Source organism: Aplysia californica, unplaced genomic scaffold, assembly GCF_000002075.1.
Source record: "Aplysia californica isolate F4 #8 unplaced genomic scaffold, AplCal3.0 scaffold00135, whole genome shotgun sequence".
NCBI classification, from domain to species: domain Eukaryota; kingdom Metazoa; phylum Mollusca; class Gastropoda; order Aplysiida; family Aplysiidae; genus Aplysia; species Aplysia californica.
In genome coordinates, this window is record NW_004797405.1 from 1223586 (window position 1) to 1236453 (window position 12868).

At 40.2% G+C, this 12868-nt stretch overlaps 2 protein-coding genes across 3 annotated transcripts in view; one reads left to right on the plus strand and one right to left on the minus strand.

Annotated features, from left to right (window-relative positions):
• The window catches only part of LOC101851403, a 9830-nt gene extending 9127 nt beyond the window's left edge, over nucleotides 1-703 (minus strand). The window contains exon 1 of the mRNA XM_005096699.3: nucleotides 265-703. The gene's annotated coding sequence lies outside the window, so the exon portion shown is untranslated. The remainder of the gene's footprint in view (nucleotides 1-264) is intronic.
• A 3710-nt stretch (nucleotides 704-4413) lies between these two features.
• The window catches only part of LOC101855941 (Golgi pH regulator), a 46039-nt gene continuing 37584 nt past the window's right edge, over nucleotides 4414-12868 (plus strand). The window contains exons 1-4 of one of the 2 annotated variants that reach the window (XM_035969300.1): nucleotides 4414-4756; nucleotides 7783-7842; nucleotides 9248-9351; nucleotides 9895-10001. In XM_035969300.1, the coding sequence (XP_035825193.1) occupies nucleotides 4715-4756; nucleotides 7783-7842; nucleotides 9248-9351; nucleotides 9895-10001 (313 nt within the window). In that variant the 5' untranslated portion in view covers nucleotides 4414-4714. The remainder of the gene's footprint in view (nucleotides 4757-7782; nucleotides 7843-9247; nucleotides 9352-9894; nucleotides 10002-12868) is intronic. The other variant, XM_013081541.2, reaches the window with a different exon arrangement.

The window sequence follows — 12868 nt, forward strand, 5'->3', positions numbered from 1 at the left end:
GGGGGGGTTCAGGGGGGCATGCACCCCTGAACTTGACCATAATTTGATGTTTTGCAATTAGGTTAGAAAGGCTATCTCACCATATCGGCACACGCATCAAAAAGTAATATTTTGGAACCAGAAGTAATCGTCTGTGGGGTCAAAACTAGAATCTACTATTTCCCCAAACGGGACCCAGATTCTTAACTTAAGTCTTAAGTTGTAGGCTACCGACATTTCAAGATCTACAGAGAGGACTATATGATCAACAAAAGCTTGACTTACCAGATAACGATTTTGTGTTGAGCGTTGACACCGTCACCGTGAGCTCTCGTCCCATAACCATGATTTAATAATTTATATAACTACATTTTTCCTGACCTGAACTGATGACAATGACAAAGAAACTGGAAGGTTGACGCAAAATGTATGTAAATGTAATTTATTATTGGCTAAGCTAAGCCAAGTCTTGAGCATTTTTGTTTTAAATCAAAGGAACACTGATCAAGGAACTGTATATTATGGTACTATCGAAAAAATACTTCATTCAAAATATAGTTTACGCTTTATTTGTGGCCTATTACTTTACAATCAAAGAAATTTTGCACAAAACTTTTCAAGCAGATTTGATGTCTTCTGCCGCCTCCCTTGGGAGTTCCTTGATCTAGTTCTAGGCCTAAGTTCCTGGAAACTGAAACTGAAAAGCTCACAGGAAATTCTAAGTTAGCCTATAAATAGACCTGAGCAAAGGAAATTAAAAAACCAAAACCGACTATAAAAGTATAACGTTGATACATGGGACAGTCGTTCTTTTGTACAAACAAATATGTAAAATGTCCGTGCATTATCATTATCTTCTCTCCTTGTTTTCTGTATGTGACAATTGAGAAACCATGAGTTATTGAGTTATTGTTGTTGGTACCTTTCATAAACTGCATGTTTGTGTATGTTAGATTTTTCTTTACTCATGATTCTCGTTTATCGTTTATATTGCCTTGCCTTGTCTGCTTGGCACTCAAGGTTAGTTCTAAGCTCCTTGTTGGCACTACATGTAGGCCTACTTGGATATGGTGGTCCCGACTTTTGTGTAGTGGAGGCAACTGAAATATCGATATGATTCAAGTAGTTGGTATCAATGTTTTATCAAACCAATGATAGTACATAACTAGACTATTTACTATCTTTGATCAAACCAATGATAGTACATAACATTGATCAAACTCTCTGGTCATATCAGAGACACTAAAATATAGAGACAGGAAACGAGGCCTCTTTTCGCGTATCCAGGTCACCAGCTGATTGTGAAACGAGGCGCGGTAAACAAAGCTAATGGCGGCTGTCGGCAGTCGCAAGTCACCTGCAAGTGTAAGTGGTGTTTTGCGGCAGTCTGCGTCCGTGCCAATTCCAGATCGCATAAATACCAGACCTAGCATTATTTAGCTTTCCAAAGGACCCTGAAATGTAAGAATTTGCACTTGTACTTTTTCATTAACCTTACTTGATATCGTTTTTCTCTTGTGTAGGCCTAACTAGATCTAGATTAGAGATCTAGAATCTAGATCTACATCTACATCTAGATCTAGAGTCTAGATCTAGAATCTAGATCTAGACTAGATCTAGAATACCTAGACTCTAGACCTAGAATCCTAGAGATATAGATATCTAGATCTAGATCTAGATCTCTAGATCTAAATTAGATAATAGATTGTAGATCTAGTATCAGTGTCCAGGTCAATTAGTACTAAATCTAGATCTAGATCTAGATCTAGAGTCTAGGTCTAGAAGTAAGGGCCTAATTAATGCAGTGGGTCTACTAGGACCAGATCTAGATCTAGATAGATCTATATCTACCCCTGGGCCTTATTATCATAGCATAGACCTATTACATGTATAATGTTTGCCTCCACTACACTCCTTCCTCTACTTCTTCACAGCACAGGCGACAGTGCAGTCGATTAGCCTAGTTCGTCACGTCATGCCAGTGCATGGGCAGGAGGACGAAACATTGTTAAACCTTACTAGATCTATAGCTAGCGAATAAAACACGTTTTTCTGGGGGCTCTGATCGTGGTCTACAGTGTTTAGAGCCTGGGTAGTGTTTGCCTCTCATTCAATAGGTTTGAAACATGACTGGGACAGACATTTTTCTTCTCTAAAGTTTTCTCTTTTCACCGCCCAGCTCTAAGTTCTGTCGTCTGTTTTTCCTCCTCACTTTCTGCCCCCCTCCCCCACTCACACACGCCTTTTGACTCCTCCTCTGGCGCATCTGGGGCTCCTGGCTCTTTCTGCAGCCTTTACTACTACTACTACATTTGTACTACTGCCACTCATTGGCCCCTTCTATCTGACTGCTGTCTTTCAGTCACCTGATCTAACACATAGCCTTCTTGGATAAGGGCGAAAAATCTCGGAGGTCCCGTAAGTTGCTCAAGTTAAGGATCCCTTGGTGTTCTTAAAATCAAAAGAGTAGGCTAAGCTTTGGCCCCCACCTGGGCAAAATTAAAAATTCTTACCAAACTGAAAAAGTTTAATGTGCCCTGCCTGTTCATATGAGACCTATGCTGTCACAGGCGCAGTAAAGCCCCCCCCCCCCCCCCTCCTAAAAAAAGAAATGAAAACACGCAACAACAAAAAGTGTTTCAAGTGATCTGAAAGAATTTTTGGGGGATAACCCAGCACTGAGTTCCCCATTATTTCTTCATCAGTTTGAGACTGATAGTTCCATTTTTTTAAAGTTAAAAATTACATTATCATCGCCTTCATATTGATTTGGGGGGGGGGGGACCCCAACACACACACACACACACACACACACACACACACACACACACACACACACACACACACACACACACACACACACGCTCACTCACACTGTAGACCTGAGACTGCATCTGATTCTGTAGGCTATGTGGCGCTTTGACTCCACCTCTGCAGAACTGACTAGATAGAGTAGTGAAACATATTTAGTATTTAATTTTTTTTTAAAATTCAAGCTCTAATAGTGTCTGCAATGTGGTGTGAGAGTTTTGAAGAAGAAATTAAAAGTGGAAGGGAAAAAAAAACTTGACATCTAAGAAGACAATGCCCTGCTGTAATAAATGTACTACGGAATAATGTAACAAAATTAAAGAGACAAAGAAATTACAAAGCTTACTTAATTATTATTAAGTAAGAAAGTGCTAGTTTGACCCTGTCAGGACCACCCTTGAATTTTGTAATGTCCCAAATTTATGTGCCTGACAGAGAAGTATGGACATAATATACAAAAGAATCAGCAAGAGACAATGCATACAGCAAAACAGTCTAAGAAAGACTGTCACATCCACCCACTTAATTGTAAGAGCCAGTTTCAGTAAAGTGCTATTAATCCACGAAAGATGCATTATACATGTTTATGTATACACACACACACACACACACACACACACACACACACACACACACACACACACACACACACACACACACACACACACACACACACACACACACACACACACATATATATATATATATATATATATATATATATATATATATATATATATATATATAGGCCTCTAGTGAGTTCGATCTGTCACTTTGTATTCCTGTTTTTATCCATATATGCCTAGCGTAGGCTACACAAAACTAAATCTGTTTTCTATTTCTAGTCTGTTGCCTTTTCTCATCACTGCCTATAGGCATAGATCTATATGCTATTGCATGCTCTCTTTCTTTCCTCTCCAACTCTTCCCTACCCACAGACCCCGTGCAGGGCTATGTAACTAATTAGTAAAATAAGTAAAAATGTATTAACCTTTATTAGGCTATCTTAAATTAAACTGCTTATGTTGTAGGCTAGATATCTAGATCAACGCGTGTATTTAGGCTAAGGCAGGCATATTTTTATTATGCTGGAAACCTATAGATCTAGAATCTAGATCTAGAGTCCAGATGACTTTTTTTCTTATGTAACTACTGACACTGTCGACTAGATAATTAGATTTCTAGATCTTGAATCTAGATCTAGATAATCTAGATGTAGATTCTAGATGTAGATTCTAGATCTCGTTTTCGGTCTACATTATCAAGACATGTTTTGGTTTTATGCCAGATCGACATTAGGCCTATTTTATAACTTGGCCTAGATCTAGAATTCAATTTTAAAATCTGTTGTCCTGTTTTCATCAACATGTGTAACCTTTTCTGTAGACCAGAAGAGTATAGAATTGTAGAGGCATTGTTTACAAATGCAACCTTGGCCAGTTCTCTGATTGCGCTAGGCCTAAGCCGCAGAAAGCTAGGCCTAGGCCCCGCTAGACGAGACGCGCTTCGCTGTCGATACCGCGCCTGGTTATTTTTAGCTCGCGTCTCAGCGGTCACGTTCGCAAATGCACTGTTGTCACGGACCGCGAGGCCTCGTTTCCTGTCTCTATATTGTCATATGAACGATCTGACTTTTTATTAAGCATATCTCTACCGAAACGAAATAAGTTATAAACACTCCATTTTATCGGATGGAAATTAGGCTGGAAATGCTGGAAATAATCGAAAAAACCACGTCAACTGTCAACTGAACGAGCGGCTAGGCCTACACATTTTCAAGGCTTTTGATTTCGGATTTTGCTCTGGCTTAACGATCTAGATCTAGATCTCTCTAGATCTATAACATCTTTGCCTCCTGCGTTTTAAACTCTTCGCTATCCTGATTATATAATCTAGATCTACCTGATTAAAAAGTCCATGAGCCATGTCATTTTTAGTTGATTCGCTTTTAATGGTGGTTTCATTGGTAAGTTTTAAATCAAGACCAAGTCTTTTCATTTTGATTTTCATACTACTGTCAGAAGGACTTCCGTAACAAGCGACCACCCCATCAAACACAATAAAGAAGAGGCCTAGATCTAGACCTAACCCTAACCCGGCACTAACCCTACCCCTACCCCTACCCCTTAGTCTTAGACCCCTAACCCTACCCCTACCCTTACCTTACCCCTACCCCTACCCCAAGCCCTCAATTCTGTTGTCTCATGGATCTAGTGGTCGCTCGTTACGGAAGTCCTCCCCTACTGTCTATACTATACACATGCCGTTAAACGTAGAAAAGACGCATGAGATCTTTCTGATTGGCTGCTAATTTTAGTACTGTGATGTCATCACTCCCTGGGATACCCACATGGAACGACGTGTTTTCTGTAACATTTCGGAAATATCCTAGATCTAGATCTAGATAAGATATCTAGATCTAGAAATCTAGACTCTAGATCTAGATCTAGATAGTAGGCCTACTTGGACACGATGGAAGACCGCACGAAAATTGCCGTAAAGAAGCAGGATTATATCTAGATCTACCCTTGCATTTTTAATTGCTAATATATTTTTTTTTTTAAACAACAACTTCCAACCAACTCTGCAAATTAGGCCTATAATTTATGGGACTGTTGGTCAGTCGGGAGGAGGAGAAGAGAGAAAAAAAAAACTGTCCGCGACGGGGATCGAACCGCTCCAAAAATCATTGCACGACGCACTGTCTATTCAGCCATCAGAACTTGAGTCGGGCAATCGTCCGATCCCATCCGTGATGGGCACCCCGTGTTAGGTAGCGTAAACACGGCCTTGTGGCCTTCCAAGCAACATGAAGCTATTGAGAGCACCCAGCACACCTCTGTGATTGACCCAAAATAGATCATAGATGGGTGTTTTTCCGCCGTCTATTTTTGTCGTCTTCCGAGGTTTCCCTCGCAAGTTGACAAGATCCCCCAGATGTATCACCCTTTATTATTTAATTATTATCATTCATCGGAATGTCGGTGACAAAGTTACTAACAATAGAAATGCAGCGTCGTGATGTTATTATAATATTAAAGATTGTCCAACTACTACCAAGATGTTTCAATTGCCCTTTCTCCCGTCCGAACGAGACTTGGGCGCTAGATCTACCTCGTCTTAGCGCGTTACGGCCCGTGATACAAGTGTAAACAAACATTCCAGCGCTAAGTTGAAAGCGAGAAATTTTGTCTGCGGGCAGAGAGAGAAAGAGAGAGGGTGGGTGGGGGGGGGGGGGGGGAGAAAGAAAGAAAGAGAGCGAGAACGAGAGAGAGAGAGAGAGAAAGGGGGGAGGGGTGTTTTTGTTAATAGAATTACTGATTCCTGTCGTTTTCTCTCTGCGTTGGTTCACAAGCTGACCCGGTGCAATACAGTCATTATTGTACACATTATGGCCAGTCCCATCGTCATACATGACATGGATTATAATAATGTCAATTTGGTCTGATCGTTGCAGTCAGAATCAAACTTTCATGTTAGAAATGTAACCGGTAACAATCTGACAAGACTATTAGATCTATAATATCTATGAGTCTTTCCTAAAAGCTCGTCTTTCTGAGGTACTGTTCTCTTTATAGATATATTCAGGGAGAAAGAGAATGGAAATCCAATCGTATTTGGTGTCAATAGATCCAGTGAATGCCACTTATAGACTGGGAGAAAAGTTAGGTTGATGGGGGAAGTCTTTTTAAAAAAAAAATAATATAAAGAAAAGGCAACATGTATGACATGGCCTGTAATTAACTAAAAAAAATAACGTGAACCCCCTCCAAACCTTATTTAGGCCAAACTCGTGTAAAGCATTGTGGGTTTTTTTTCGCATTATTAATAAAAACAACGCATCACAACCTTTAAAATGATACCATAAACTCATGCCCAAAAATTGATGAGCGCCTGATTCCACCATGTCGTGACACAAATGTGTCCGGATTCACCAGTCTTGCCACCCCTGTTCAGCTTGGTTTGGCTTTGACAAGCAGGGTTGAAACGGCCTACCTCATAAATACTTACTTGTCCACTGTGTTGGGGTCACAGCAGTCGGAACATGTCCATCTCTGCTCTCTCCCCCTCTTCAGGATCCATCCTGTCTAAGACGGTCACCTTAGTGAATCCATTACGTTTTGTCATAAATTGTGCATTGGTCCCTGGCGTTGTGGGCGAGCCGTCATAATTCAATCACCTGTCGTTGTTGTTAGGTAGTCCCTCCAACCGATCATGTTGTGTAGGCCCCTCCCACTGTTGACCAATAGCTACCAATTTTCAGCTGCCGGTGAGTTAGCATGTGATCCCTCATAACCCATATAAGCCCCGCCCAGAACTCATACACACAAATCGTAAGTGAGATGAGTGGTTACTGTTTACCCAGTCTGTAACAAAGTAACAAAGGACATCAACATGAACTTGTTACAGAAGCGTCCCTCGTTCTCCGAGTGGTGGCAACCCATGTGTTTGTTTTAACATGGCACTCGGTCTTCCTTGTCTGATACATTTTGTTTTATTGTCACCATTGTGCAAAATCAGCGACAAAATAAGAATTACAAACGAAATACAAACCAACAGCAACAACACCAACAACAAAGACAACAACAATGGGGCTACTTTCGATTGGGGCCTCAGATGGGAATGGTTTGTTTTCTTTATCTTGATCAGACCTGCCTAAGACGGCCACCTGTCTTATGCAGCCACTTTTCTCCTTGACAATGGGTGGCCGTCTTACACAGGTTTGACTGTATTTCCCTTCTCCTACCTCATAACCAATCACTGGGATATAAAAGTATAGTGAGTCAGGATGTGAGATGACCAACATAACCTTCCTTTTGTACGAGTAGCAAATGCCAGTCTTGTCTCCCTTACAAGAATTTGTTTTCCTATTTTTGGTTGATCTACTCAATCTTTCCTGTATTCAAGGGAATGGCATATCTTTTTTCACCGATTACTTCGATTGTCTTTACCGCACGTTTTGAAACGTGGCCTTGACTTTGTTGTTTTCAGATATTGTTCTTATTTGGAGGCTGGGTGTTCTTCCTGAAGCAACTGTACAAGGATTATGAGGTGAGTCGTTCAGGTCAAGCCAAACGTATTAAAACTTCTGCTTAGGTTTGTTCTACATTGTCAGCATCATTCCACATTCAGCCATCTGATCTGTTCTTTTGGGAAGTTTTGAGAAAACTAACGTAAAAGTTACTAAAAGTGGGCACTAACATCAGAACCAGGACTTGGGCGCTGGTTATTATTCCGTTCAAATTCGGAAGGAAATTACTGAAATAAAACGAAACTATTGTTATTGTCGTATGCCATTGATGTCTTTAACATTTGAACATGGCTTTATCTGAAAACTTACAGAAATAAGCTTGGAGGCGGTTGTGAAATGGCGCCGAAGAATTATATTGCCTCTCTTTTTCTCAGCCTCAGCGAAGAGCTGCTTGTGGGGTGCTGGGTTTTTATTTTCTGTCTTCTATTTCTCTAGTATAGCACATAGGAATAATATAAGTGCTAAGCTCTTCTTCAGTCTAATCATTGACTCACTTTTTGAGGGAAATCAAAATGTGTGATTTGTTTTCGGTGTATATTTAAATCGCATTCTCATTGGCTAGTGACACCAACCACTTTGCCAAACAGGATGGCTCACTGGGAGGTGCCACCAGCCTCTGGGAGACAGTGGGTTAGTTTTGTCATCTTTTAAAAAATACAGTATGTATACAGTTGTTACAATTTTTGCAGGAGAGACAAAAAACTGAATATTGTTATCAAGAAAATTCTTTACAGACATCATAAGTCAATATTTTTAAAATACAATTTTGATAACTTCCTTGTAATTATTTTAAAAGCAAATATTGTTTAATTTCGTAAAAAATATGTGAGGCAGTGTGGTGAAATCAGGCGCTCGTCAAAGTACAGAAATCGGAGAAACAGACTTTTTTCCGAAAGTTTGGAAATTTTTATCGAATTTTTATTTTTGGGTTCAACCTCTTTTATGTTCACATGGTTTAATCTCTTTTATGTTCACATAAAGGCATATTTTCTTGTGAATTTTACTGAAAACATTGACAGGCACAAAATATGTCATTTTTATGTTTTCAAGGACTCTTTAGCTATTGGAGTTACCAAACTTTGGCGGCCATTTTCTTGCTAATTTCACCACTGAAACCAGGGGACCTCATTTCCTCCAATCATAAATATCTTGAGTTCTATTCATGATAGATGGATATTTATTTCATTGAAAGCAGAATTTCAGATGATACCCATAACTCAACATGACAAAAAAATGACGAGCACCTGATTCCACCGCGTTGTGACACATATTCAGTTTTTCGGCGCACCTGTAAATTTGCAAAAGCTGCTTGCAGCTTATACTGTATTTTTTAAAATGATGGCAGGATTGTAGACTTAACCGGATATTATAAATCTATAATCTTCTCAGAAAAAATAATGCTTTATATTGTTCTTTTCTTTGCAGGTTCACCATTCTGTGGTGTCGCTGGTCTTCTCGGTGACCTTTGCCCTCTCCTGCATCATGTTTGAGCTGATCATTTTTGAAATCCTGGGTGTCATGGAGTCAAGGTATCAAGATAGTACCGTGTCCAGGATGAGGTTTTTGATGGGGGGGTTTCAGTAGCAGGATAAGTGTGCACCTGTTATTCAGGAGGTCAAGAATTTAATCTTTGCCAACGGGGGGGGGGGGGGGGGGGTTCTTCACCCTCTAGGGTATATAAAATTGAGCACCTAGTCATCCCAGATGACGATGAAAAATTTTGGAGATCCCGCGTTGAGTTTTTGTATGACAAAAGATCCCTTTGTAGTTCTAAATCGGAAATAAGAGTTGTTTGGCCCTTCAGGCTGCCATCCAGGCTAAATGAAAGGTTAACTTCAACCCAGAACTGAAGTCACTCTAGTCGATAAAAATATTAAGAGTGGCATAGAAAAAAAAATGGCTTGTGGCTGCCTGTCGGGCAAGGGATAGTTCTTTTTTCCATGAAGATTAAGCAGCCGTGTACATAAAAGTCAACTGAATTTGGTGCCTCTGTTATCTTTCACATGTGGATGTATTGGTTACCGTCAGATATTGATGGATGCGCTGTTATTATTTTCTTTTTCTTTTTCCAGCTCCAGGTTTTTCCACTGGAAGCTTGGTCTGTACGCTATCCTGTTTGTGCTGATTGCCGTCTTGCCCTACTACATCGCTTACTACCTCATTCAGAATGTCAGACTGGGTGAGTTTGGAAAAGTATTATATGTGAGGCATCGTAGTGAAATCAGGCGCTCGTCGGAACGTAATGAAATCTAAGAAGTCAGCTTTTTTTTTTTTGGCCAATGGGCAATTTTTTTCTTATTTTCTTTTTTTTGGCCCAACATCTTCAGGGCTCCCCTTTACGCACAAATGTGCGTATATTACGCATTAAACCTGCAGATTACCCCCTTTAAGTTTTGGTTGTTCGTGAGCTTTACTCTTTATAATTTCATTTCGGGGGTTTGCATACGTTTTAAAACGTAGTAGGTGTGCGTCTGGCAAGCATCATTTCCCCCCTTCTCTATCCCAAAGCCGAGCCAATGTTCAATGATTTGACAACACACCACGTGCAACACACCCACACACATGCACGACAGTCACCTTCTGTGTCAGAAGTCGACTAGTCGACCTACTTATCAGCTGCGCTCAGTTTCCGGCAACATCGGCTTGCTTCAGCACAGAAGCTCCGCCCACATTCTGGTCGCTAATATTTGCCGCTGTCATGCCTTGAGTTAACCCCTGCCGTGAGATTACCCCCATCCTTCTTTAACACACTAGTAAACACAAATTGTCTGTCATGGAAAGTGTGGAAAGACTGGAATGTGAACCCTGGGATGACTTTGAAGAATAATGAATCAAGTTTATTTTCCAAACCTCATTTCATTGTTGAACTTGACGACAGAAAAAGTACGAACTCGACGCGTCACGTTTTGCATTCTAAAAATATGTCGATTTCAGAACTAAAAATAATTGTAAGATTTCTTCTGATAGCCCGACTGCTATTTCTCTGCTCCCATAGGTGGAACATCATATTAAGCTAAACATGTACAATTTTCATAACTGTAGCACCATTTTTATTGGAATAGGAAAGGATTTTGTAAGGTATAAGAAGGAACCTCCACCTATTGGCAAAGGCTTATGTACTTTTGCCATTGTAACCCAAATTTTCCTACGAAGATCAATATAAAGATGTTTTTTAGGGGGGGGGGGGGGTTTGTTTTTTTTTTTAATTTTATTTTTAGCTAGCACCCACTTTAGCCACCTTTAACACCTATAGTATGGAAGGCTCATATAGTGAAAAACCTTCAAGTACCGCACCAGTTTAGAACGCTGAAGCCATGGTAGAATTTTGTTAAAATTTAAAAAACCTTCACAGCCCAAGTAACACGCTTTCAAAATTCACAGAGGTTCTTCAACCATTCAGCTATCATACAGAGCGACTTCCTTTGGCGTCGGTGGCCTAATGGTTAGGCTACCGGACTCGTAATCTTGAGGTTGGGGGGTCGGGGGTTCGAGCCGCGGGCCCGACGTTGTGTCCTTGGGAAAGGCACTTTACGCGAATTTTCCTCACTTCACCAGGGTGGAAATGGGTACCCGGCAATAGACAGCGAAAGATCTTGTCAGTATATTAGTGTTTTAGCGCCTATAAATGGCTGCTTGCACTGTATGCTTCCCAGGATGCTCTCTGGTCTGCTGGAGTAATAGTATAGATTGTGAAGCGCATAGAGCTTGCTGTTGAGCGGGGATTTGCGCTATACAAATGTTGTCTATTATGTCTATTATTATTATTAGGTCAGTGCAGTGGCTCTGTTCGTTGTTTTGTCATGTTTAGTGTGTTAAGTCGAGTCGGCGACATAAGTCGCCAGCGGTAATGAGCTCATACTACGGCCTGATGACTATACTAAAGGTGCAGACAGTACTCAAAGTGTTAAGAGGCTGAAATGTTACTTTAGTTGGAAAATACCTTTTTATTTACTGAAAAAAATCATTTAAAACGTGAACTTTTGACTCCAGCCTCGTTTGAATTGAACTAGCCTGTTGACAGTAAAGTTTCTCATGGAATTTTCTCAACTGTCTTCTCATAGATGGGCACTTTATATAAGAATTATTTAATACAGAATCAATTTTAAAAATAAAAAATAAAATTTGATGGGGGGTTTTTCCATAGAGTTTTTTTTAGCCCTCATAAACTCAATTTAGAGCATAGATCATGGAGGAGATATATATGCTTTAACCTTGCCTGTCAGGGCCAACCTAGGCTGAGAGGGATTCAACATCTCTGTAGAAAGACAGAGATATTCTATTCTCTTCATGTAGGGATTTGAACTTGGGCATTCTGTGTGTGAGGATGAAGTGCGTAACTGCTACACCGCAAATTCTGATTCAGGATCTGTAGTTGTCTCACCACTTTTATTCTACTTTAATAAGTAATAATAACAAATGTGAGGTATCGTAGTGAAATCAGCCACGAAATTGGAGGAACAGGCATTTTTCCGCCTGTTGGGCAATTTTTATAGAATTTTTGCTTTTTGGCTCAACCCCTATTATGTCCATATAAGATCACATTTCCATGTGAATTTTACCGAAAAAGTTGATTAATTGCACAAAATATGCCTTATCTCAGTTATCAAGGACTCTTTAGCTATTGGAGTTACCAAACTTTGACGGCCATTTTCTTGCTAATTTCACCACTGAAACCAGGCGACTTCCCCTCCTTCATCAACTGCAAATATCGTGACTTTTTATTCAAGATGGATACATTTTTTTTTTTCATTTAAACCAAGGCAAATGAATAAGCTTTAAGTTGATACCAATAACCCCATATGCCCCAAAACTGAGGAGCGCCTGATTCCACCACGTCGTGCCACAAATTACAGTTTATTGATCCCCATGGGGACATTTGGGTTACAATGGCAAACGTACCTACCTGCCTACCTAACAATTTCACAAACATGCCATTGCTGGTCGCCACCGTGCAGTGCCCTGTATTTCGAGCTAGGGTTGTTTTGTTTTGCTCAAGGTCACCATTTGCTTGACATATCTTTGATGAGTCTGAACTCACTGTTCACT